The 27,571-nt window shown below is 38.5% G+C and overlaps 1 protein-coding gene across 6 annotated transcripts in view; it reads right to left on the bottom strand.

Moving 5' to 3' along the window:
- Rcd1 (Reduction in Cnn dots 1) overlaps positions 1 to 27,571 on the bottom strand; it is a 97,133-nt gene that overhangs the window by 39,500 nt on the left and 30,062 nt on the right. For all 6 annotated transcript variants that reach the window (XM_071666386.1, XM_071666385.1, XM_071666388.1 and 3 more), the window contains exons 12-15: positions 25,999 to 26,146; positions 21,590 to 21,851; positions 19,967 to 20,167; positions 17,678 to 17,895 (exon numbers count right to left, since the gene is read on the bottom strand). In XM_071666386.1, the coding sequence (XP_071522487.1) occupies positions 17,678 to 17,895; positions 19,967 to 20,167; positions 21,590 to 21,851; positions 25,999 to 26,146 (829 nt within the window). The remainder of the gene's footprint in view (positions 1 to 17,677; positions 17,896 to 19,966; positions 20,168 to 21,589; positions 21,852 to 25,998; positions 26,147 to 27,571) is intronic.

Genomic DNA, 27,571 nt, shown 5'->3' with positions numbered 1-27,571 from the left:
CACTGGATAGACTTACAAGTGAATTGGCCATTACATTAAACAATGGGTGCTGGATAAGGATATGGTTGGAAAAACAGCCACCTATAGACAGATTTAAAGAAAATTCCAGAAACTGTGTTGAATACACCAGTATATAGATGTAAAAGAATCCTAAATTGTAAGTACACATGAGGGCAGATATGCAGAAATGCCTTCAACTATGCTGGATACACTTATAAGTCAATGTTCAACCACAGTACACTGCAATAAAGAGTAAAATGGTCTGCTTGATACCCGGCGGACAGATGTAAAATAAGTACCCTATACTGTTCTGGTCACGGAAGAGGGTATATAAATAATTTCATAAAAATGTGCTGAATAGGCACTCCGATAAATATACAAGGAGGCATACATCAAAAATTTAGCTTGCCATACTCTTAAGTGCACACAAAAGTACATTAAACTTTTCTGAAGTTGATATTAGTACAAGCAACTGTTTACACTGGGTTTATCAAAACCTGTGCATACACATACAGCACCCCAGACAATGAGTGCTGATACAGCTGATGGCTAATAGCAATCAAGTACTCTAGTTAATGGGAATTGATACACTTGTTGGCAGATGGAAAACATGTACCCTTCATAATGGGTGCTAAGAGACCTGATAGTATATGGAAGATAAGTATCTTTAACAATACATGTCAAGACAGCTGATCTTATTTGGAAAATGTGTACACTTAACTATCTCTGTGTAAGATACAGCTTTCACAGATCAACACATTCCATGCAGGCAGGACACAGATATGGTAGTTTAAAATCTAGTGCTTTTAAAAGTGTGCCAATGGGATTGTGATGGTAACAGTAAGTTGCCAAGGGCTACGATATGTTTATCCATATAATAGAAAACAATATCAGTCATAATTGTCAGCAATAATGACTATATCTTGTGATGTGAAAATTGTGATATGACTGATTATATCTGAAGTGTTGGAGAGAGTAACACATACTTGCTGACAGCATAAAAAGGTGGGAATGACCTTGAAAAAATGTCAAAAGATTTACAACACAGCAGCCTTTGTTCCTCCTCCAGTAACACATGGGATCTGCCACAGAGTAGAATGATTTTTGCTATCTTGGTATGCTTCATATTCTTAATGATGTACTTGAATATGAACTACCATGAGCCTCTAGATATGCTTATTCATTTTTGTCAGTGGGAAGAATGTAAACAACTGCACAATACCCCCTCCCTCCTGTCATCTGAGGCGAGTTTGTGAGTGCTACCAGAGCATATAAGAGGGGTTATATTTTGCTCTTATTTGTTTGTCATTTTTTCTGTTGTCATTCAAGTGTACCTTATATTCTCAAAATCATTTTGCAATATTTTGGACTTCATTTTTTTGTTTCTTCTTGCTAAATAGAATGGGTTAACAATGATGCTAGTACACCAAATAATAGATGGAAAAAAGGTTCCCTATACAGATTCAGAGAGATCTGAAGTTAGAGCAAAAACCAATACCCATTACAGTGAATGCTGACACACCTGATGATGTAACTTAACCTATTCAGTGCTATGGGTATCAATCAACACTTACATTGCATGGTGTTACTGGCATTAAACCTAACACTAAATTTCCCACCCCAAGTTAAAATTTGCATGCATAGTAGGTTCCATTGGCTGGCCATAGATGGCAACTCAATAAAGAATGAGTTTATGCAACTGACTTGAGGCCTTACTACAGTAATCTGATATCTACTGTGTTGGACACTTGTGTGACTTCTCTTTGGTATCACTCCATCTGTAGAACCCACCACTTCACCCATGCAACCCATGTACCTACTGCCATACACTCAGTGCCTGTACTTAGGATAGGCCAATCTACAAAATAATGTTTTACTTTTTTTTTTTTTTTTTCCCCTAAAGGAACAGAGAAGGGGGCTGGATGAGGATGTTTCCTCAGAGGCCCAGTCCTCTGTTCTTAATGCTACCTCGCTGACGGGACATGGCGAATAGTATGAAAGAAAGAAATATTTTTTTTTCTTTTTTTTTATTATACTTTGTCGCTGTCTCCCGCGTTTGCGAGGTAGCGCAAGGAAACAGACGAAAGAAATGGCCCAACCCCCCCCCATACACATGTATATACATAGGTCCACACACGCAAATATACATACCTACACAGCTTTCCATGGTTTACCCCAGACGCTTCACATGCCTTGATTCAATCCACTGACAGCACGTCAACCCCGGTATACCACATCGCTCCAATTCCTTGCCCTCCTTTCACCCTCCTGCATGTTCAGGCCCCGATCACACAAAATCTTTTTCACTCCATCTTTCCACCTCCAATTTGGTCTCCCTCTTCTCCTCGTTCCCTCCACCTCTGACACATATATCCTCTTGGTCAATCTTTCCTCACTCATTCTCTCCATGTGCCCAAACCACTTCAAAACACCCTCTTCTGCTCTCTCAACCACGCTCTTTTTATTTCCACACATCTCTCTTACCCTTACGTTACTCACTCGATCAAACCACCTCACACCACACATTGTCCTCAAACATCTCATTTCCAGCACATCCATCCTCCTGCGCACAACTCTATCCATAGCCCACGCCTCGCAACCATACAACATTGTTGGAACCACTATTCCTTCAAACAAACCCATTTTTGCTTTCCGAGATAATGTTCTCGACTTCCACACATTCTTCAAGGCCCCCAGAATTTTCGCCCCCTCCCCCACCCTATGATCCACTTCCGCTTCCATGGTTCCATCCGCTGCCAGATCCACTCCCAGATATCTAAAACACTTCACTTCCTCCAGTTTTTCTCCATTCAAACTCACCTCCCAATTGACTGACCCTCAACCCTACTGTACCAAATAACCTTACTCTTATTCACATTTACTCTTAACTTTCTTCTTCCACACACTTTACCAAACTCAGTCACCAGCTTCTGCAGTTTCTCACATGAATCAGCCACCAGCGCTGTATCATCAGCGAACAACAACTGACTCACTTCCCAAGCTCTCTCATCCCCAACAGACTTCATACTTGCCCCTCTTTCCAAAACTCTTGCATTTACCTCCCTAACAACCCCATCCATAAACAAATTAAACAACCATGGAGACATCACACACCCCTGCCGCAAACCTACATTCACTGAGAACCAATCACTTTCCTCTCTTCCTACACGTACACATGCCTTACATCCTCGATAAAAACTTTTCACTGCTTCTAACAACTTTCCTCCCACACCATATATTCTTAATACCTTCCACAGAGCATCTCTATCAACTCTATCATATGCCTTCTCCAGATCCATAAATGCTACATACAAATCCATTTGCTTTTCTAAGTATTTCTCACATACATTCTTCAAAGCAAACACCTGATCCACACGTCCTCTACCACTTCTGGGGATAGGGGATGAAGAATACTTCCCACGTATTCCCTGCATGTCGTAGAAGGCGACTAAAAGGGGAGGGAGCATGAGGCTGGAAATCCTCCTCTCTCATTTTTTTTTTCTTTTTTTTTAATTTTCCAAAAGAAGGAACAGAGGGGGGCCAGGTGAGGATATTCCACAAAGGCCCAGTCCTCTGTTCTTAATGCTACCTCGCTGATGCGGGAAATGGCGGATAGTTTAAAAGAAAAAAAAGATGAAATGTTAACATTCACATCACAATTCAAAAAATAATAATGAAAAAGTATTTCCTTTTTTTCACTCTAGGGTAGGCCACAAAAATCAAATGAACTCTAAATGCATTAAACAATATATGCTGGATTCACCTATGGATAAAGGTAAAAGTTTCTAGCACTAGCTAAGGGTAAGCAGAAACAATCCTTTAGCCAAAGATACATCTGACAGCAGTCATACACATTTCAAAAGCAACACTACTACAATAAACCAGAATGTATATGATGAATAAGCAACCTAATTCATAAGTGATGATAACCCTGAAAATACATGTACAACAAATATCCAAAAATGTCTGATTACAGAACTGATGATATATCACCTACAACTACTCCAAACAATGGCTGATGATCCACTGGGTAATTATACTCCTGACACAGATGTACAGTGCAAGTAATAGCTGATGGTACCCCTGAAACCAGATGTACAATTATCCTACACAAACACTGACACAAGATGTACAAGTACCTGAAGCATTCATCGTATTCTTCAAATCTGACATGCATGTGACCTATACAAACAACGATGATACTCTGACACTCTATTTACAAATAAAGAAACAGAGATGATGTCCCGAGCACCAGACATACATTTAAAATAAACAATCAATGATGATAACCCTGACACAGGTAACCTATGCAAACAATGTGAAACTCCTAACGCTGGATGTTCTTGTAACCTAATCAAAAAGTGATGTTACTCCTGACATGAGACATACAGATAACCTATACACCAATATGACTTCTAACAAGATATACAAGCACACTAAGCAAATGGTGATGATACTCAACACCTTCTGTACAGATAACCTACACAAATGATAATACACCTGAAACAAGGTAATTTTTTTTTTTATAATTATTTGCTGTTTCCCTTGTTAATAGGGTAAGACCACGAATAGACAAAGAGAAAGCCTCTCACTCACATCCAGCCTCCACCTGTCATGTGTAATACATCAAAACCAAAGCCACCTACTTACAACCAAGCCCCACAAACCTTTCCATGGTTTCCCCTGGCAGCTTCATATGCCCTCATTCAGTCCAATGACATCATGTCACCCCCTGTAAACCACATCACTCCAACTCACTCTATCCCACGCACACCTGTCACCCTCCTGCACGTTCAGGCCCCGAACATTCAATTTTTTTTTCACTCTATCCTTCTATCTCCTTTTCTTTTCATTTTTGGTGCATTTATCCTCTCCGTCAACCTCTCCTTGCACATTCTCTTCATATGTTCAAACCATTTCAGCACATCCTATTCAGCTCTTTCGACCACACTCTTCTTATTACCACACCTCTCTCTTACCCTTTTACTACTTAATTGAACAAAGCACTGCACACCACATATTGTCCTCAAACATTTCATTTCCAACCCTTCTCTGCATATTCTCATAAACTGACCATGCCTTGCATCCCTACAACAATGCTGGGACTAATATACCTACAAACATACCCATTCTTGCTCTGCTAGATGATGACCTCTCCTTCCACACACTCAAAACTCCTTGAGCCTTGGCCTCCTCACCAACCCTATGATGCACTTCTGGTTCTTTAGTGCCATTTGTTGACATGTCCACTTCCAGGAATCTACAACACTCCACTTCCTCCACATTTTCTCAAGACTAACCTGTCCCTCTGAGTATTAGTAAACTTCAGGGAGAATAAGAAATTGCAGAAAAGGTAATTAGTGTGAGAAAAACTAGAGAAAGTGGTAAAATTGGTGAAGGGGGTAAACTGGGAAATGCTAATTCATACCAGTGGTGAAGGGTGTAAATTGGAAAGTGCTAACAGGTAGTGATCAGGTGATGGAGTGAATATTCTGAAGGACTGTCAAATGTGTTTGATGACAGGGCTGCAGATGTCAGGCATTTGGGCCGCAAAGGTATGCAGAGCGAGAGAGTCATAAAAATCAGTTTGGTAAAGATAGAAAGATGGTGAAAGCCTTGCATAACATGAAATGTGGCTAGGCAGCTTGAGTGGATAACATTGCAGCTGTATTTCTTAAGAAAGGGAGTAACTGTACTGTTGCAGGTTTATTATGATTTTCAGCATATGTATGGAACATGTTGAGGTGCCTGACAACTGGCAGACTGCATGTATAATGCCAATGTATAAAGGCAACGGGAACAAAGGTGAGTGTTCAAACAATATAGGAATAAGGATGTTGAGTGTACCAGGTAAATTGTATGGGAGAGTGGAGACCGAAGGGGTCAATGCATGTGCAGAGCATTAGATTGGGGAAGAACAATGTTGCTACATAAATGGTAGAGGATGTGTGGATCAGGTGTATACTTTAAAGAATGTGTGTGAGAAATATTTAGTGAAACAGAAGGATCTTTATGTGGCATTCATAGATCTGGAGAAAGCATATGACAGGGTTGATAGAGATACCTTGTTGAAGGTGTTACGAATATATATATTGTAGGGGAAAAGCTACCTGAAGTAGTGAGAAGATATTATCAGGAGTGTAATGTGTGTGTGAGTAGGGTTCCAGGTGAAGGTGGTCTGATGCAGGGGTGTGTGATGTCACAATGGCCATTCAATTTTTTTCATGGACAGGGTGGTGAGGAAGGTAAATGGAAGGGTCTTGGAGAGGGGCAAATATGCAGTCTGTTGGGTTGAGGGCCTGGAAAGTGAGTCTGTTGTTGTTTGCTAATGACAAAGCACTGGTGGCAGATTCAATGGAGAAGCTACAGAGGTTGACGTCTGAGCTTGGGAGAATGTGTGAAAGGAGGAAGCTGAGAGTACTCAACAAAGAAACAGGGATATTAAGTTTGGCAGGACACTGCATGTGTAAATAAAAAAAAAATATAGAAAATGCTCCTAACACTATATGTACAACATGAAAACTAAACACTGGTTAATGAGACACTTAATACCAGATGTATAACAAGTAATCTAAGCAAATACTGATGATAATCCTGACACTAGCACAACGAGTAACCCAAATAAAAGTCACCAGATATACAATGATATCAACGATGGCTGATACATCTGACACTACAAGTACAATAAGCAACCTTAATGAAGCTGACACACTTGACACTGGATGTACAATAAGTAATCTTAACAATTGCTGAGCCTCTGGATGTACAATAAGTAATCTTGACAATGGCTGAGCCTCTGGATGTACAATAAGTAATCTTAACAATGGCTGAGCCTCTAAAAAAAACACTGCACAAGAGTTGCCCTCTGCCAGTGGCCTGTTGACGGTGAGGTACAAAAGGCTAAGAAGCAGCACTGGAGTTCACCAATTATGGAGACTTTTGCCATGGCCATCCCCTTGAGGAAGTTCCCAAATGGAATGGTCGCAGCCTTGATGTGGAGTTTTGTCCATTAATGGAGCCTTCAACACAGACCCACACACAAAAAAGGTGTTGATACATCTGACACTCCTTAAACAAATAACTTAAAAATTGGTTGATAATAAAGTACATCTATTACTACAAGTAAAAATAACCAACAAAAAAGGGGAAAATATAAATCTACTTTAATAGAGAGCCAAATTATCCAATAAGGTTTACTTAGAAACAATAAAAATTCCTATATGCATATAGAATGTACTGTATATGTATTTATTAATAACATTCTTGCCATGGACAGAAAAAAGTGATAAAGGTGATTTATTTCCAACAATGCAGATACAGAGTCATATCTAAAAAATTTGAAAATAATGTAAAGCCTATACATTTGCAATTATGCTACAGACAAAATGCATTAACCCATACACACCATACGACTTATGTAGTTGTCTATAGGAGTCATCATATAAGAGCTAATGTTCACAGGCATATTTTGAATGCCATGCAAATATTCTGACATTTGTATCACTGTTAAGTATTGCTTTACTCAATTTAAGTGCTTGTTTCGGAGACTACTACTTTCTCGAAGCAAGTCTCAAATGTAAATATATGTTATCAATTGCAAATATACACATATACGTACATATGCACAAGTAAATAGTAACCATGAATTGTGAAGTGTATCATTTAGTGAATGTGAGACACAAGGCTCACCTACCCCACTGTAACTCCCTCCTCCACCAACCCACTACTGCCAGTGCTGGGGAATCTATGAGTTAACTTCAGTGCTATACCATGGCCATAAAAGACAGATCACATGTTTGTACATAACCTTTACTTTTAAACATATTTCTCTCATGAACAGTGATAAGTATCATCAGTGAATGTACCATGAGGCTCATCCCCCAACTTTACCTTTACCTACCTCCACCACAAATGCAGAACATCCATTGGATGATCTACATGTTAACTTCAGTACTACCCAATGGCTTTAATAATGTTGGTCCAATTGTTTATACATGACCTTTAGTTTCATTTCATTATGGTAAACAAAAATTTGAAGACCTTTCTTTTTTTTCTTTTTCGTTAAACCATGAATTGAGATTTAATCAAAATATTGCAGTCACCAGTAGCTATGGGTTAAAAAGAAAAGATCACTCACTTCTATACTTAACTATTAGTGTATTCAACTAAGCTTGCCTTGCAGACTTTCTGTGATATACGGTAATATGGTTAAGAAAATAAAGACTATGCCAAATACACGCAGATGACTCAGTACATATTACAACAGACTTTCAAATTGCAATAAAATATCATATTAAAAGCAATTAGTAATGAAAGAATAAATCACACAATGAATTTAGTTCATTTTCAATTATCATATATGCTAAGTAAACTTACATGAACACAATACAATCACAGTTCAAACCCTGCACTTTTTGGGCACCCCTTTTGATGTGCAAATAAGTGGTCATAATATTACATGACAGCTAGAGACTGAGTGTGAACGAATGTGGCCTTTGTTGTCTTTTCCTAGCGCTACCTGGCGCACATGATGGGGGAGGGGGTTGTTATTTCATTTGTGGTGGGGTGGCGATGGGAATGAATAAAGGCAGACAGTATGAATTATGTCCATGTGTATATATGTATATGTCTGTGTGTGTATATATATGTATACGGTGAGATGTATAGGTATGTATATTTGCGTGTGTGGATGTGTTTGTATATACGTGTATTGTGGGTGGGTTGGGCCATTCTTTCATCTGTTTCCTTGCGCTACCTCGCTAACATGGGAAACAGCACCAAAGCTGTGTGGTGTGGGAGGCAAGTTGTTAGAAGCAGTGAAAAGTTTTTATCGAGGATGTAAGGCATGTGTACGTGTAGGAAGAGAGGAAAGTGATTGGTTCTCAGTGAATGTAGGCTTGCGGCAGGGGTGTGTGATGTCTCCATGGTTGTTTAATTTGTTTATGGATGGGGTTGTTAGGGAGGTGAATGCAAGAGTTTTGGAAAGAGGGGCAAGTATGAAGTCTGTTGGGGATGAGAGAGCTTGGGAAGTGAGTCAGTTGTTGTTCGCTGATGATACAGCGCCGGTGGCTGATTCATGTGAGAAACTGCAGAAGCTGGTGACTGAGTTTGGTAAAGTCTGTGAAAGAAGAAAGTTAAGAGTAAATGTGAATAAGAGCAAGGTTATTAGGTACAGTAGGGTTGAGGGTCAATTCAATTGGGAGGTGAGTTTGAATGGAGAAAAACTGGAGGAAGTGAAGTGTTTTAGATATCTGGGAGTGGATCTGGCAGCGGATGGAACCATGGAAGCGGAAGTGGATCATAGGGTGGGGGAGGGGGCGAAAATTCTGGGAGCCTTGAAGAATGTGTGGAAGTCGAGAACATTATCTCGGAAAGCAAAAATGGGTATGTTTGAAGGAATAGGGGTTCCAACAATGTTGTATGGTTGCGATGCGAGGCGTGGACTATGGATAGAGTTGTGCGCAGGAGGATGGATGTGCTGGAAATGAGATGTTTGAGGACAATGTGTGGTGTGAGGTGGTTTGATCGAGTAAGTAACGTAAGGGTAAGAGAGATGTGTGGAAATAAAAAGAGCGTGGTTGAGAGAGCAGAAGAGGGTGTTTTGAAATGGTTTGGTCACATGGAGAGAATGAGTGAGGAAAGATTGACCAAGAGGATATATGTGTCGGAGGTGGAGGGAACGAGGAGAAGAGGGAGACCAAATTGGAGGTGGAAAGATGGAGTGAAAAAGATTTTGTGTGATCGGGGCCTGAACATGCAGGAGGGTGAAAGGAGGGCAAAGGATAGAGTGAATTGGAGCGATGTGGTATACCGGGGTTGACGTGCTGTCAGTGGATTGAATCAAGGCATGTGTATGGGGGTGGGTTGGGCCATTTCTTTCGTCTGTTTCCTTGCGCTACCTCGCAAACGCGGGAGACAGCGACAAAGCAAAAAAAAAAAAAATAAATAAATAAATAAATAAATATAAACTAGTTTATTCGTACTCTTTAATTTATCTTTAACCCTTTTATTGTACTTATCCACATTTGTGGCTCAAGACAATACATTGCATCAAGCCACATTTGTGGCTCGAGACCTTTGTGCCCCTATTTAAATTTTGAGCTGATATATGACCACATTTCATTAAATAACATTACTAACAACCTGACAATACAGCCGGAACAAAGATCTTATTCTACAGTCACCCATAAAATCGTAAAAGAAAGTTTAACTGCGTCATCATAGCAGGATGCAAAATTACTTTCTACAGTAAATTTCCTTATATTATTGTCTATGTTTTTAATGAAATTAAGATCAACTTTCATAAATTCATGTAAATACTATTCTATAAGTGTAAATGACAAGTAAATCCATAGATAATGTAAACAGATTGTAAAAACTTTGTATGGCATGTAAAAAATCTGTAAATAATGTGTATCAGGTGGGTCAAATCACACTTGGCAAAATACCATACAGTGTGTAATGTGCTTGAGTGTTAACAGAACGAAATTACAAACAGAAAATCATAACACTCATTTTCTTATACAAATAATGAGGATCAGTGCTGCCATCTAAGGCACACAAAACACCCTCCCACAACAATACAAAAGAAAGCATACTACTTTTTTGGACATCTCCTTCAATAATATACATTACAAAGACATCTTGTATGGGATAATAACATTTGATAGTTTCATAATCATATTCAGAAAGAATATAATTAATTTCTTTACCTTCTCATCCTTTTCATCTTACTCTCTCATGCTCTTCCTTCCTTCTCTTTTTTGCTATCTTTTCCCAACTACTGTTTGTCACTAATTCAAAACTTCTTTGTTGCCATAACATCTCTTTATCAATAAACCACAAAATAATCATCTATTTGAAAGATCTTCAAATCTTTCAGAATACAGTTTTAATGCCTAAAATCTTCCTTAACCAAAGCTCTATCCCTTTAGATGTATGTAAGCATTACCATTCACCTCTTTTGCTCCGCACTTTCCCCACTCTCTTACCCACATCTAACACAAACCTTTTACAACCCAAGTATTTTCTAACAGTATCCCTTTCCATTATCCCCAATGAAAATATATACAAGTTCCCATCACAATAACTTACATATTCAATCTCAACCCCAGGAAGAGCCCATAATATAGGTTAAATTATCTATGAACATGACAAACTATTCAGTACAAAGAAAACAAAAATCTAAGAACAGGCAAGGGTTCATACATGCACAAGTGGCTCTGGAGCTTTGAGAGATGCACAACTATGTAAACAATCCACAAACATAGTTCAAACTTAAGTTCACCTGGCAAAATAGTGACAAAAAGTCTGATGCATTAGATAGTAAAATGAATAAAACTTGCAAATTAAACATAACTCTCAACTAAAATATGAAGTTTAAGCACAGTGTTGGGAGATCAGGGCCCATACCCAGATGATACATCTGTAGCACTAAAGAAAGTGCCCTCTACACCAACAGTGTACACAAACATACTTTTGTTCTGTGGTCATTATACAACACTTTCAACATCTTCCAAATGTAATTACATACTACTGGAATTACAAAACAATCATACTATTACACTGTCCTGCAACATTGATAATATGGAAAATTGCTAAATATGTGAGGACAAATAAAACAGAAAAACAATCCATAAGTTCCTTGAATTAGTGTCCAAAATGAGGAAATTCTTTGAGATGAGGGCTACAACATCGCACATAAGAAGATAAGTTCAGCATGTGGCACCTTCTGTGAGATTTGATACAATTACATCCATGAATGTACAAAGAGACTGACATATTAAAAGACACTGCTAGAAAGGCCTCTACCACTTGTAAGGCCTTAATGAATATGTAAATCATAATCAGATATGTGTTTAGTCTATTTTCTGCATTCTGAGAGAGAATTTGTAAGATACATTCAAGCTGTTCTGTCCAGTACAGTAAATGAGCCCTGGCATGAAAATCGACAAATATCTCTAAAAAAAAAGCATATTTAAAGGCCAACCAATTATGACTCTAAAAAAGTACATGAAACCATTAAACCATCTAAATCCAGGTTAGCTCATGGTGGCACAGATGTTATCGATATAAACCATCAAGAGTTCTTACCAAAGAAACAGCAAAGTCCACTAGCATCCTATGGGATAGGGAAGGAGCAGGTTCATGATTCTTAAAACATCCTCTGGGTAGGCAGTAGCTGGTAGGAAGCCAACAACTAGGGAGCTATTTCACCAGCATTACCTGCCTGGGTACCAGGAGGGTTGATGACAGCTGCAAAATGAGCCAGCACTTCAGTGGTTTTCAAGGTGCAATCCTCTGACACAGGTAGCTGCCTTTCTTTCTCCCTCACCCACATATGGACTAATGTCATTCTGTCCACAAAAAAACGATCTCTCCTTGTCAAACACAACACTTGATAAAACTCAGCTCATTCTCTGTAACTGTAGATTCTCCTGTGGTGAGCACTATGTGATAGACCTGCCTTTTGGTAAAATGGTAGGTGCAATACATAGAAGTATTAGGTAGGGACATTTAAGCAGGAGCATTAGGAAGAAACATTAGGTAGAAGTAGTAAGTAAAAACATTAAGCACCAGCATTAGGTAGTAGTAGTCAGTAGGAACATCAGGTAGGAACCTCTGCAAACTAGACTTACCCACTGCCAGTGGCCTGTTATGTGTGAGGCACTAAAGGCACTGGAGTTCACTAGTTATGGAGAGACTATTGCTGTGGCCACCCCCTCTGAGGGAGTTTCAGAAGGGAACAGGCATCAGAGATATATATAGAATACATAGAAGCATCTTTTGTGAAAGCAAAAAATCTAGTCTCCAAGGATATGTACATTATGATGTATGAAAAGCCATTTCTCTATGAAAGGCAGAGCCCTGTAAACATCAAGGGGAGATTTTTTTTTTGGTGTGTGTGTGTGTGTGTGTGTGTGTGTGTGTGTGTGTGTGTGTGTGCATCTTAAAACATAACTTCACCCAAAATACAAAAGGACCTCACCCTCTTCAACCACCATATTATGCATGAGGCCAACTAATACTTGCTGGAACCTAATAAAAGTACAGAAACCAGCCAAGGCTCATGACATAATAGACAATGCCTCCTAGCAACCAACCTATATCACTCACTACCTGTTTGAATCTGTATTTTGGACCTACTACTGTAAGGATTAACAATTATTACATGCTTTTTTTCTTTTGGTTAGTATAAAGGGGATGGAAGGGATAGGAAAATGAATGGATAGCCAATGGGTTCTTTTTCCAGACAAGACATGACTTTTATTCAGAATCATAAATTTCTCATCTCTGGACAGAGCCCTTTGAGCACCACAGAGAATACCCACAAGAAAGAGGTAGGATCTTACAAAAAGACCTAACCCTTAGCAAAAATTATGCTTCTGATCTATACCATCCTATTTGGAAGGTGATCTACCCAAAGCCATACAAGGGAGGGTGGCCAAATCTAACCAATAATCTAAAACAGGTCTCTGTCAAATGCATTTGACTTCTTTGTAAATTCTATCCAAAGAAAGATTTCTTAACCGTTAAATGGCAATACAAGAAGGACAAGCTCATCTACAATTGAAAAAATTATAAGATGATACACTGGCATGCAAAAGTAAGGAAAAATTTCAAAAAAAAAGAAATTATGAATACTTATGTCTTGGCCTTGTCCAGGGTTGGAAGACGACAAATGTGACAGCTCCTAACAAGACAAGGATGTGTTATTTCTCTCTTCTCTTGAACTTGGTTGCACATTACATTCATATTTCATACAAAGGTACTGGATTGGTAAAGAATAACATGAATATGTCTAGATTACAGTAATCACACTACAAGAGAGTGTGAAGAGGGAGAGTGGCTAACACATATGGGGGGATATTGAAAGAACTTTGTGTCACGAAATATTCTAGCTTTCTACTATCATCTATTCCCAAAGTCCTCTGTCACCCCAAGATTATAAGAAGAAAAATTAGGTGGAGATACTAAGCAATTTCTTCTATGAGAACAAAGGTCATGCATGAGGGTGATGGGAACATGGCTGATAACGTATCATGCTAGCCTCCCTTCTACGTATGTAATTTCACTACAGTCATTCTAAGTCATTTATTTCTTTACATTTCTCATGTTACTTTTCCCTTTCTGCATAAGATGATGCATATGATAATTTTCCTCTTCATAACTCGTGTTATCCAATAATCTACACATTTTCTGTGATGCCACTGTATACTCACTATCTGCAGGTTAATGGCCTAACACCTACAGCGGTGATTGTTGGGGTACTGAGGAAAGCTGAAAATTTTCCCCTACTTGCCTTACAATGGAAGAAGTATCTAAAGGCAGCAAATGGTATAACAAGTCAGCTGGACATTCAAAAATGGTAGGAAAAGTTAAACCATGTGAAAATGGCTACCTTTTCCCATCAAATCATCAACTGATGATGATTGCTATTTAAGGATTAACAAACCCAAAGAAGTCAATTATCTTGCAATATGAACTCCAGCAGTCAGTCATGGCTGTGAAAGGAGTACTTACTTCTTGATCCAAAATGAAATGTTCAGTGCTGATACAGGTCTAAAAGAGCCTGAAAGAACAAAAAGGAAAAATAAAAGTCCTCCTTTGAAGACTTCTATGCAAGTAATGAAACCTCCGCTAGGAAAGGTAATCATTACACAAAAAACATGTCCCTAGAATGTCCTCCATGCTTCCTTCCATACAAGTTTGAGAAAGCCCAAACATGAAAAAACTATCACAAAATGTTTTGATGCTGGAACTTTTCTTAAAATGGACTTTCTAAGAGCCTCCAGTTAATCTCACGGAGGGAAAAGCACTTTGGCACAAGTCTCTAACTAGAACATTTAACCCACTGGGGCAACTAAAGCCATTAAACCTAAGCAGTAGTATGAAAAAAATCCTCTTTAAAATCTTTACGACACGAAAAATATACCAAAATCTTAACATTCCATTCTATGGTCATGGTAATGAACCAGAATGCCTATGAATCAAATATTGAAGAAACAGAAGTAGGGAGAAAGGCACTGCACTTTGTAGCATAGAGATCTATCTGAGAGTTCAACCCCTATGACATCTGCCTGCATAGAGATCTATCTGAGAGTTCAACCCCTATGACATCTACCAGAAGGATCACTTGAAAGATACTGGTCCCACTGTCTTGCCAGATGACATGGTCCTTGACCTTGACAGTGCATCTGCCCAAACACTCATAAAAATCATGTATGAAACATGCTTGAGAATTATTTCTCTGAAAATGCTAAGATAAGAATGAGAAAAATGGTCGCTAAAAGTAAAATAGGTTGGCTTGAATCTATTCAATAGGCACGGAAGAGCTGTGGTGTTGTGTTGTTCCCCTATAAAATGGACTCTGTGACTTGGCTTAATACGGTTCAGAAAGAGGAGAAGCAAAGTAATGATAAATTCCCTTCTGCTGGTATCCTAATGACTAAACCTCCATTCATCCTCAACCTGATGTATCTGTCTAAATCTTCATCAGGTCTACAAAAGCTCCCAATGCCACAGCATGGGTCTCTGCAACTTTCTCTTGCTAGTCCACCATCACACTGCTTTAGAAAGCTCCTATGGTATATCTCTAAATAATCTTTCCTTTACTGAATAGAACCTGTTCATCCAGTCACATGTTCTTACATGTAATTTTGCTAAACTGGTGCCCACATCCGTAAAACATGAATCTTCTAAAAGACACATGGCAATAAGGTACCACTTTTTTATCAAGAAGAGATGCATTTGTTTCTATGTAGTACAGCTTTTTCTACAGGTAAAAAAAAGGCGAATATCTGTAGCAATAGCTGATCTTGAGTCAAGTGAACTTCTGTGCTGAAACAAGCAGAGATTTTTCCACAATTAGGATGAAACTTGCTTCCTGGAAAACATCTCTAACCTATGAAACTTAAGCTTAAGATTATTCTCCCATCACTAATAAAATTAGAAAAATTTTAAGATATTTTAAAAACACATTTCTAACTGACAGCAGTCTTATTAAGAATGTTAACATTAACCAGGCAATGTCTGTGGAATTGTGCTTATCTAATAGGCGTTGCTCTGCATCACCAGGTTTTCTTGTCTACTTATAGCACCAAGAACTGGAATTCACCAGCATGCATCCTTCAAATCCAAGCTTACAGTACAAATCTAATTCTGAAGTGTAATGTGGACACTTTTCAATGCAATCATGCAGAATAATCATTTTATCAACATTTTTAAAACTGAAAGGTCTAAAATAATTCTCTTTTTCCTTTCTGGAAAATTAATATTTGCACAAACTGGTTGGATCTATTACATTCTTGAACCCTATTTCTACAATACATTTCTTTACTAAACAGGTTTGGGCTCAGCATATCACAAACTCAAATGACAATGGCATGAAGCCTCCTTTTTAACATTCGAAATGTCCATCTGATAACCTTCCAAATTTTCAAGTTCCTAAAGCTGACCCTTGGCATGCAGTAAGCTACCTTAGAGTATTTTGTTTTGAAAAGGTAACACTGAGCTATTTGTCTTAAAAAATGCTTCAAACCTATACCTTTTCTCCCAAGGGTGCCTATTTTGCAGTATAATATAAAACTTTATTCCTTACAGAACTCCTACAACCACACAAAGAAAACTGTCCCGCAAACACTGTCTTCAGATCATATACAAAGGTTTTCTTGACCTGCTTATAAAAAGATATGATTCTTCTCTGAGTCCTCCTGAAACCTCATACCAACTTAAAATTGTCTCTTAACTTGTACATGCATGTATTTAATCAGATTTAAGGCTTTCTGAATTGTATCAACAAGGACTATAGATTCATCCACTCAACAGCTATATTCTCACTGGTTCATCCTCCCCTGTGATAAAAAATCCAAAAATTCTTTTCCTTTCAGAGTATATTACACTTTACTAGAGAAAATTCCTCAAAAATGAGGTTCCTTTCCTCCATGCTAGTGTGAGAGGGTGCTGAGTGGACAGGGATGGCAGCAAGGGTGATCTTTGACTATATACGATATGTAGAAGGTTTTTCCTGGCAAGTTTTTATCATGTGTACACTAATCACATCATAAGTGTCATAATTTTTTGAGATGAGACTTCACACTATACATACATCGAAGATACTGTTATTCTATAAGTAACTACAATATGGCCAACAAACCCAAACAACCCATATGTGCTCTCTCTGACATGCTGGGGGTGAATGATATGCATGACATGTTTTCCAGTTGTCAGTAGGCTCCTACTGACATCTATTTGTTATAGACAGAATAAAAAATCCCTGCCACCAGCACAGGCCATTTACTGTCCACTCAGCACTTTTCCATACCAACATGGTCATTCTATTCAAGAAAGTATGATATAGACATATTCTGTAAGGAAAAGAAAAGGTTGGGATTTTAAAATTCACAGAGGGAAATGAATGAATGAGAGAATAAAAAAAATTAACAGGAACTCCAAAAAACTGCACTGGAACATAGTTGTACTGATGTCAGATTAAGAGCATGCTAACAGATAACCATCAAGTTCAAGCATTAGCCAAAAATGTAGCCACTTTCTATCATATGCTCTGGTCACAGAGGTGCATGAAATAACAAGTGCTACAGTGATGTTGTAGCCTCATCGTCAATTCAAGACATAACAAAATAAAAACTACAAAATTAATGTCGAGTTCAGCACTCACCCCATGCCGGTTGGTTGATGAGTCATCCACACTACTGGCTCCAAGGGCATCCCCGGAGCTCACAGTTGACAACAAGGGTGAGGCTAGGGTGGAAGAAAGTGATGATAAGCCTGAAGAAAGATCAGCAGTGAGGCTCCTCATCTTGGGATAGCGGCGAGACTCAGCCTTTCGTGTGTACTTGCGTCTGAGAGAGGTGCTGGGGGAAGCTTGTGGAGTACCTGCAGTGAAAGGGATAAAAATGCATTCAATGCAGATATTCTATCCAACTTCATCTAGCTTCACAAAAGACTTCCTCCAAGTGAATTTCCTATCTTGACAACCTAGCAACTTTTCTCATGTCACAAATAAGTGCACATAAGCATGCACCTTATCCCTGGGGATAGGGGAGAAAGAATACTTCCCACATACTCCCTGCATGTCATAAAAGGTGACTAAAGGAGGAGGGGCTGGTTAAATCCTCCCCTCCCATTCATCATTTTCCAAAAGAAGGAATGGAGAGGTGGGCTAAGTGAGGATATACCCTTAAAGGCTCACTCCTCTGTTCTTAATGCTACCTCGCTAATGTGGGATAAGGCGAATATGTATGAAAAAAAAAGTACACACCCCTGGTGAAAATTAGTTTCACGCAACTGAGGTCTCCGATCCTAGTCCTACAGGCTGGAAAAAGGATAGGGATAACTAATTCCCTGGGTATCCCTTTCCTTCACCATCATATTATCCTACTAATCACATTATGTTCCAAGGCAAAATGACATATTATGTACCCTCTTTTAATGTACAAATATTACACATCTTTACATCCCATATCAAAATATACTTTGGCCATAGTATAGATTTTCATGAATTATATCCATACATCTATACATAATGAATCCATTTTACATATCCTTTCACTTTTGTCCCTCTTTTATTTGTTAGTTGAAATGGCATGGGCAACTGAAGCCCTAATCAAGGTCATCCAATAACATCCAATTTCTAGTTTTGTGCAATGCATCAAAACCACAGCTCCCTATCCACATTCAGGCCAGATAGACCTCTCTATGGTTTATCTAGGACTCTTCACGTGGCCTGGTTGAGTCCACTGACAGAATGTCCATCCCAGTATACCACTTCATTCCAGTTCACTGTATCACATGCAAGCCTTTCACCATCCTGCATGTTCAGGCACCAAATACTCAAATTATTTTTTTCTCCATCCTTCCATCTCTAATTTGGTCTTTCTGTTCTCCTTGTTCTCTCCATTTCTGACAAATATATCCTCCATGTTAACCTTTCTTCATTCATTCTTTTCACATGACCAAACCTTTTCAGCACACTCTCTTTTGCTCTAAGTCCTACACTCCTTTCTTTATCACAAAACTCTCTTACCCTTTCATCTTTATCCAATCAAAACATCTCACACCAAAAATTGTCCTTAAACATTTCATTTCCAAAACCACTTACATGTACATAAATACCTTCTCTCTGTCATGGGAGAATCAGTGGGGGAAGCAGAAAGAGAAACAGTAATGGACACACAGATGAAAAAGTAATGGAAAGAGTGTTCTGAAGGACTGATGAATATGTCAAATGATAGGGTGATGAATGCAGAGAGTCTGGGGAAAAGGCAGGATGCAGAGCCACAGAATCTGGTGAACGTTTTAGTTAACTAAGAGTTGGTAGTGAAAGCTTCATGCAGATGAAGTGCGGGGAAAGTGGAAAGGATGAATGATACTGCATGCGAGTTTCTTAAAAAGAGTAATAAAAGTAATACGAGCCAAGTGAAGTGACTTTAGTTAAAAAGAACAGTAGTCCTTAACACTGTATTTTCATGAAACAGGCATACAGGAATTCACTGCTTTCTTCTGAGTTCAAGAAACTTACTGATCTTATATGAAGTTCGAAAGGATTTTGGAATAAAAAGAGTGAGTAATGAAGGAAACAGAAAAAGATAATGTAGTGTGAAAGAAGTGGTTTACTTAGTAAATAAAAATGGAATGCCAAGAAGTTGTGAAGTGAACTATGCAGAGAATCATAATAAAAAGAGTATATGAGTTCAAAAAGTACAAGCAGATGTGAAAGAAAACCAAAGGTATGGTTGAAAAAGAGTTAGGAGATTGTGGATATGTGCTATGATCATTAAATATGAGAGGGGTTTTGTACAAAAAAAAACAATGCTGTACTATGGAAGACTATATATCCAGTGTGGTAAGGAGATATATGGCAGATATCAAGCATGACAATTACTATACTTTTGTGAGTCTAAGATTGATGAGGTTCGATGTAAGTGAGCTTAACAAAATAACCCACCTCCTGCTGATCTGGGTGTGCTGGGGTTGGAGAGTGAAGCACAGTCACTCAGAGGAGTAGAATTAGCATTTGGTGGATAAGGGGAGGAGGAAGGGGTAGTCAAGGCAGACTCCCCCCCACTATATGTGAGACCTGGGGAGGAGAGAGCTGATACTCCCACTGGTATTTTGACATTACTTCCACCCATGCTGATTGGAGTACCTGAGTCATAGAATGAAAAAAATGAAACATAAAACTTTACGTATTGAACAGAAAAACTATTAACTGCATTCACTATCCTTACTGTATAAAGTACAGTTACTTATGAAAGGTGACCCATGTAGGTATACGAGACCAAATTCTATAGGGAGTCAAGCAGATACTTGCCTGAACTTTAAGTTCTAACAGAAAATGCCTGAATTTGGATATTAACATTAATCAGTCTACTTGAATATAATGCAACATGCAATAAACAAAATACTCATTCTGAATATGTAAAAATAATGGGAACGAAACAAACACATGGGTTAAAAATACAATTATTAAACTTAATATGAGAGGCTAATAAACAAAATAATTATAATAAAAATGATGAACACTTCACCCCTTTCTCTTATCAAAGGTTGTCGGTATTTTGTCTATCTACTTTTCAACGGTCCTATTAATCTAAGTTCACTCATCCAAGAGGAGCCAAGCCCCTCTGGCTGACTTGGCTGTGGGTATAAATGGATTAGATAAAACTACCATATCAATGAATCTTTATGATAGTGGAGAGAGAACTTAAAAACAGAGCAAAAAAATATCACAGATCACACTTTGAAATTACTAATGAGTTTGTAAATGGCCTTTAATCCTTGAATGGCCACTTCAAGTATGATGTGAGCATGATGGGCAACTCTGTTGATTATGCTGCAGAGTGGTTTACTTTTATTCTTATGAACAGTATTTCAAGGGCATATTCACTATTTGTTATCTGTTTTGAGTGATAAGTTGTTGGTGAAGGGGACGTTGTAGTGCATAAATTTGTATACATAGGTAGAAGCTGAAAGGCAGCCACCGACTAGGGAGGTATCTTCCCGGTATTACCCACCTGGGTATCAGGAGGGTTATTGACATATGAATAGTAAGCCAGCACTTCAGTGATTGTCAAATAGCACTCCTCTGATCCAGGTAGTTGTCCTTTCTTTCTGCTTCACCCACACATGGACTGCCAGCATTCTGTCCACAAACATACAATCTCTCCTTGTCAAACATAACACTTGATAATGCTTAACCCACAAACTCGTTCTTCATAACTCTAGATCTTCCTATGGTGAGTGTAAAGCGCTAGCCCTGCCTTTTAGTGGAATGGAAGGAACAATAAATACAAATAGTAGGTAGGAACATTGGACAAGAGCATTATGTATAAAACATTAGGTCAAAGTGGTAGGTTGAAACATTTGGTACACACAACTCTTGTACAAACTCTTTCAAACTTTTGTAAACATTCAGTAATGACAATTTCATCTCAACATAATGTGTGCATGCATATGTGCGAAGGTGTGTCCTTATTGTTCAATAATTCTGTGACCCTTATAGTTATTCTTGGCATTTGAGGACAATGATATACTGTGCTGTCTAAAACAGATTGTATCTTTTCCTTACTAGGCCGAGAGATTTTTGCCGGTGAAGGGGGAGCAGAACCATCCATGGAGCTCCCTGTGGAGGTCTTCCTCTTCCTTGTTCCTTCCTTGCGTTGAGACTTGGGAGGTAGGGGGTTAGTGAAAGATGATGACAAGGAGGTGTGAGGAAAAACAGCAGAGGATGTAACATGGTGAGTCTGGGATGGGCATGTGGAGTAAGATGAAGTATTGCATCCTCCATTGTTTTCACTTAACAGATGACACAAAAAGTCACCAATCTCATCCTAAAAAACAGAAAAAATTAACCATATTGAGAAATGGAAAATACATTTGATGGTAAGTAAGCTCTAATCTGTTTCCAAATAATCATTTGATTTAAAAAATGAAAACCGAGTATTTTGATCAAATTTTTCATAACTTCAATTAGAGTTCATCTCACGGTATATGTAATTAAACCACTGATTATATCCAGGAATCACATGCAATATCATATTTCAGTTTGACGTAGCTAAATAGCAATGTATCAATTTCATTCATGGAATGAATGCCACCTCTCAAAGAGTTTCAAGGAGAAAAGGAAAAGCAGTACAGAAATGGAGGATTTACAGTGGTTGGGCAATTTGGTATTACCCAATAAATTTGCACTCTTTGACCCTGACACTCAATAGGCATGGTATCCTCATCTTTAAGGGCAATCTAACATTATTTAATTTCTGTAAAAACTATGGATTCTTAAACTTTTTTTGTTGAAAGACTAGCAAATTTCCTCCAGGCAGCAACAAAAATGGCAAAAAACAAAGTAGGTTTATCAGATACCTGTAATATGCTTGGAGATTTTTTCATACCTGTTCATAATTTCCCCCCATTAGCAAGGAAATGCTAGGAACAAGCAAGCAAAGGCCTCATCTCCTCACATCCACTCTTTGGTGTCATGTTTGATGCAACAAAATCAGAGCCCACCAACTATAGGCAAGCCCTACAGACTATATCTGTGGTTTCCCCTAAGCACTTTATATGCCCTCTTTCAGCTTATGGACAGCATCCCCTCATGGTCATACAGCACATCACTCCAAGATTCCAAGCATGCTTCTCACCCTCCTGAATGTTTAAGCCACAATATCTCAAAACCTCTTTCACTCCATCATTCAATCTCCTATTTCCTTCTCAATTTTTTCTTCTCCCTTACTCCTTCCAACTCTGACATAATGGGCTGCCAACAGACAAAGGCCCATGTTGGTGCAAGTAGACTTCTGATGATCTAACAAACAAACAAACTCTTACATGTAGATTCCCTTAGTCAGTCTCCCCATATGACCAAAACTCAGAAAGTAATGATACTGGCAAAGAAAACAAAAATACTGGACAAACTGTCTGTGGGGAAGAGTACAACAGCTCTCAGGTGCCTTTACAAATTCAGTGAACCACACTATATGCTTCACCTGACTATACCAGCATGGAACATGCACACACAAGGTTATTTTAACACATTTTCTATCCTACCTTACACCTTGCTAACTATAATTCTTACAATCACTCTTACAACCGTCTCCTTTGTAGAATGGAACAATTTAACAACTGCTGCCTTCTTCCTTTCGTTAAGCAACCAAACACTTTTCATGCTTTCACACACTCTTCGGGTCTAATACACAGCAATTTCATCTCCATTCTTCACCATGTCACTCAGTACTCACTCTAAACCTCCAGCATTCTTAAAGTGTTTCAATGTTCTACTTACTTCATACTCTACACTGTCTTCCCATTTACTGATGTATTTCTCTCTTCAAGAATAACTTGAACATACCAAAAATATATTAGATAAAATATGACAGCCCAACTAGAAAGACAGGACAATTATTCAATATTCAAGGTACTGTCAGGAGAAATTTGAAACATATGTGGAATTACAGAAACATTTAAAAGTAAACTTGACATATGGTTGAAATCAGTCCCAGAAGAACCAAGAATTGATAATTTTGTAATGCAGGTGGGAGCAGTGAAGAAAATACTTGTACATCTTGCAAGATGAGTGATAAATGCTTTGCACTAACCCTGCCATTTTGTTTAAGTCTTGCAGCAGGTACTTGTAAGTGAATAATCAATGAGACCACAGTAAGCAGTATGACTGGATCAGAAACTGACCAGCTGGGTATGCAAAAAGGCATAATTCACAAATGAGTAAGAGTGAACTAATTGGAATTTGATAAAGATATATCTGGGGTTAGGGGAGAAAGAAAACTTCCCACGTATTCCCTGCTTGTCGTAAAAGGCAACTAAAAGGGGAGCGAGTGGGGGGCTTAAAATCCTCCCCTCCAGTTTTTACTTTTCCAAAAGAAGTAACAGAGAACAGGGCCTAGTAAGGATTTTCCCTCTTAGGCTCAGTTCTCTGTTCTTAAAGCTACCTTGCTAATGCAGAAAATGGCGAATATGTATGAAAAAAATATCTGAGCAAAGAAGTTATGGGTAAAGGAAGGATTCATTAATGGTAACATACAAAGACCCAACAAGGAAAATTAAAGAAGGTGGGACAAATATAAAAGATCTGAGTAACATAAATGAAAAACTAGATTTCAAAGAGCATATTGAGAAGAAAGTGCTTTCAAATCAAGAGATGAATGGTATGATTTTGAAAACATTTTCTACAAGAAATAGAAACCTGCAGATAAACATGTTTAATGTACATAGAAAAAACAATTCAACGCCACTGTTGTACAGTCAACGACGAAACAATTAGAAATAAAAATTCAGAGACCCTTCATGTGTAAAATTGAGGGGATGGAACATATGGACTACCATGAAAGGCTGAAAGAAACTAAAACCTGCAAAGAAGAGAAAGATATATGATACTCTATACATGGCAACAAACTGAAAGTATAAAAGAAAATGTATTAAACCTGAAAGACTCTCAACAGGGAAGATACATATACATCACTTTGGTTTCCATTTGATGACGACCCATAACTGTTAATATTTGCATAGTGATATCCTTTAAAGATGATGCAGGAACTAAATATGAAAAAAAAGACAAATAATAATCAAATCTCCTAACCTAAGAAAGAAGGATAAGGGGGATGCAATGACTACTTTCTAATTTTCAAAGTAGCAAGATGTTATAAATAAAATACATATTTCTTTGAAATGAAGAATACTGGCAGCCTAACAGAATAAAAACTGATCTACATACTGGAAAATGTACTGACAGATCATGAAATATCTTACTGCGAGAAATAGTAAAAAGCTTGAGCAAATAAAATGCTCAGGATATAAATGCAGCTATGCCTTGAAGTTCTTGGGAACGTAAGACCAAGATTGGTCATCACTGGCTTAACATTGTCAGTACATAAACATGTGAGTATACATATTCATCTACATATAAAAGGTGAATGCAAGAGTTTTGGAAAAAGGGGCAAGTATGAAGTCTGTTGGGGATGAGAGAGCTTGGGAAGTGAGTCAGTTGTTGTTCGCTGATGATACAGCGTTGGTGGCTGATTCATGTGAGAAACTGCAGAAGCTGGTGACTGAGTTTGGTAGAGTGTGTGAAAGAAGAAAGTTAAGAGTAAATGTGAATAAGAGCAAGGTAATTAGGTACAGTAGGGTTGAGGGTCAAGTCAATTGGGAGGTAAGTTTGAATGGAGAAAAACTGGAGGAAGTAAAGTGTTTTAGATATCTGGGAGTGGATCTGGCAGCGGATGGAACCATGGAAGCGGAAGTGGATCATAGGGTGGGGGAGGGGGCGAAAATCCTGGGAGCCTTGAAGAATGTGTGGAAGTCGAGAACATTATCTCGGAAAGCAAAAATGGGTATGTTTGAAGGAATAGTGGTTCCAACAATGTTGTATGGTTGCGAGGCGTGGGCTATGGATAGAGTTGTGCGCAGGAGGATGGATGTGCTGAAAATGAGATGTTTGAGGACAATGTGTGGTGTGAGGTGGTTTGATCGAGTAAGTAACGTAAGGGTAAGAGAGATGTGTGGAAATAAAAAGAGTGTGGTTGAGAGAGCAGAAAAGGGTGTTTTGAAATGGTTTGGGCACATGGAGAGAATGAGTGAGGAAAGATTGACCAAGAGGATATATGTGTCGGAGGTGGAGGGAACGAGGAGAAGTGGGAGACCAAATTGGAGGTGGAAAGATGGAGTGAAAAAGATTTTGTGTGATCGGGGCCTGAACATGCAGGAGGGTGAAAGGAGGGCAAGGAATAGAGTGAATTGGATCGATGTGGTATACCGGGGTTGACGTGCTGTCAGTGGATTGAATCAGGGCATGTGAAGCATCTGGGGTAAACCATGGAAAGCTGTGTAGGTATGTATATTTGCGTGTGTGGACGTATGTATATACATGTGTATGGGGGTGGGTTGGGCCATTTCTTTCGTCTGTTTCCTTGCGCTACCTCGCAAATGCGGGAGACAGCGGGAAAAAAAAAAGTAAAAGAAATTTACCACTATGCATCTATCAACCATAGACTGAGTGACACCCTCAAAGTGTCGTTTCTGACATGAAAGACGAAGGTGTGAGTCAGCCCCTCCAACAACCACCAATCCAGTCTCAACACGCAGATGCACGCGCAGGTCTTCAATATCGTCCACACTGAGGGAAAAGTAAACAAATTTTTTTTCAGGAACTAAAGAATTAAAAAAATGTATAGATTTTGAATGACCAATCCTTTTTCCTCACCTAAAGAAAATACCTCATTAATCATGGTATGATGGCATACAGTCAATGCAAGGAACTGCCAATTACATAAAAAAATAAAAAGACCATCATTTTCTACTAAAATTTAACAGCAATTAGCATTCATGAAATACCCTTTTAAAAGTAAGGAGAAATATAGAAACTAAGTATGGTCAAAAATACAGCATTCGAAGGGAATGAAGAAATTTTTAAGGTTGAGGTTGAGATATCAAAAAAGGAAAAGATTATGGTTGAAAACAGAAATAAAAATCTTTATCTTAGGGAAACTTTTTTCTGAACCTAGATAGGGCAAACTGAGTGTACGTATTGCATTTCAAGTTTTGTCCAAATATTATTTGACAAATGAATTACATTTCAAACCAAAAACAATGGCACAGTAAAGCTTCGTAAAACCATCCTCGACATTTAGCAATGCATCAACAACATAAGCAATAGACCAAGATGGCATACAGAGTCATACCAAATCATATGAAAAAAAAAAAAATGGTGTTGGTGAAAGCCCTGCACAAGATAAAGTGTGGTAAAGCATTAGAAGTGAAAGGAATTGAGATCAGTTTTTCCAGATATGCCTGAAGACCAGCAGAATGCAAGTAAAATGCCCATGTAAAAAGGCAAGGGGATGAATGTTCACAGTACAGATGATATACATATCAGAAATGGAGGGAACAAGGAGAAGGGGGATACTAAGATAAAAGGAAGGATAGAGTGATGCAGGAGGGTGTCAGGTAAGCTTGAGATTGAGCAAAATGAGGGGATTGTTTATATAGTGGGTAACTTGCTGACAATGGGCTGAACCTGGGCAAAAAAAAAGTGGTCCAAAGAAAATACGGACAGGTTTGGCTGTGGAACTAGGGGCTTTGGTTTCAGTGCATTATACATGACAAGCGAAGACAGAATAAAAGCATAGCAGGCCTTTCATCTGTTCCTGGTGTTCCCTCATGTTGTGAGAAATGGCAAACAAAGGTGAGCTTGAGTATATTTTCTGTATCTCTTTTGGAAACTCCCTCATGGGGATGGCCAAAGCAAAAGAGTCTCCATAACTGGTGATCTCCAGTGCTCCTCCTTAGCCTTTAGTGCCTCACCCTTAACAGGGCAACTCTAGCACAGTGTTTTCACAGGCTCCTACCTAATGCTCTTATCAACTACTACTAACTAATGTGTTGATCTGATGTTCCAACCTCTACTTCCACCAAATTCTACCAACTACTTCCAACTAAACTTTCTATCTAATGCTTTTGTCTACTGATCTTATCTACTACTTCTATCTATTGCTCCAACCAATTTGCCAAAAGGCAGGGCTATCGCACAATGCTCAACACT

This window comes from Panulirus ornatus, chromosome 11, assembly GCF_036320965.1.
Source record: "Panulirus ornatus isolate Po-2019 chromosome 11, ASM3632096v1, whole genome shotgun sequence".
NCBI lineage: Eukaryota > Metazoa > Arthropoda > Malacostraca > Decapoda > Palinuridae > Panulirus > Panulirus ornatus.
Note: the sequence above shows the minus strand (reverse complement) of the source record. Positions and strands in the feature narration are given on the sequence as shown.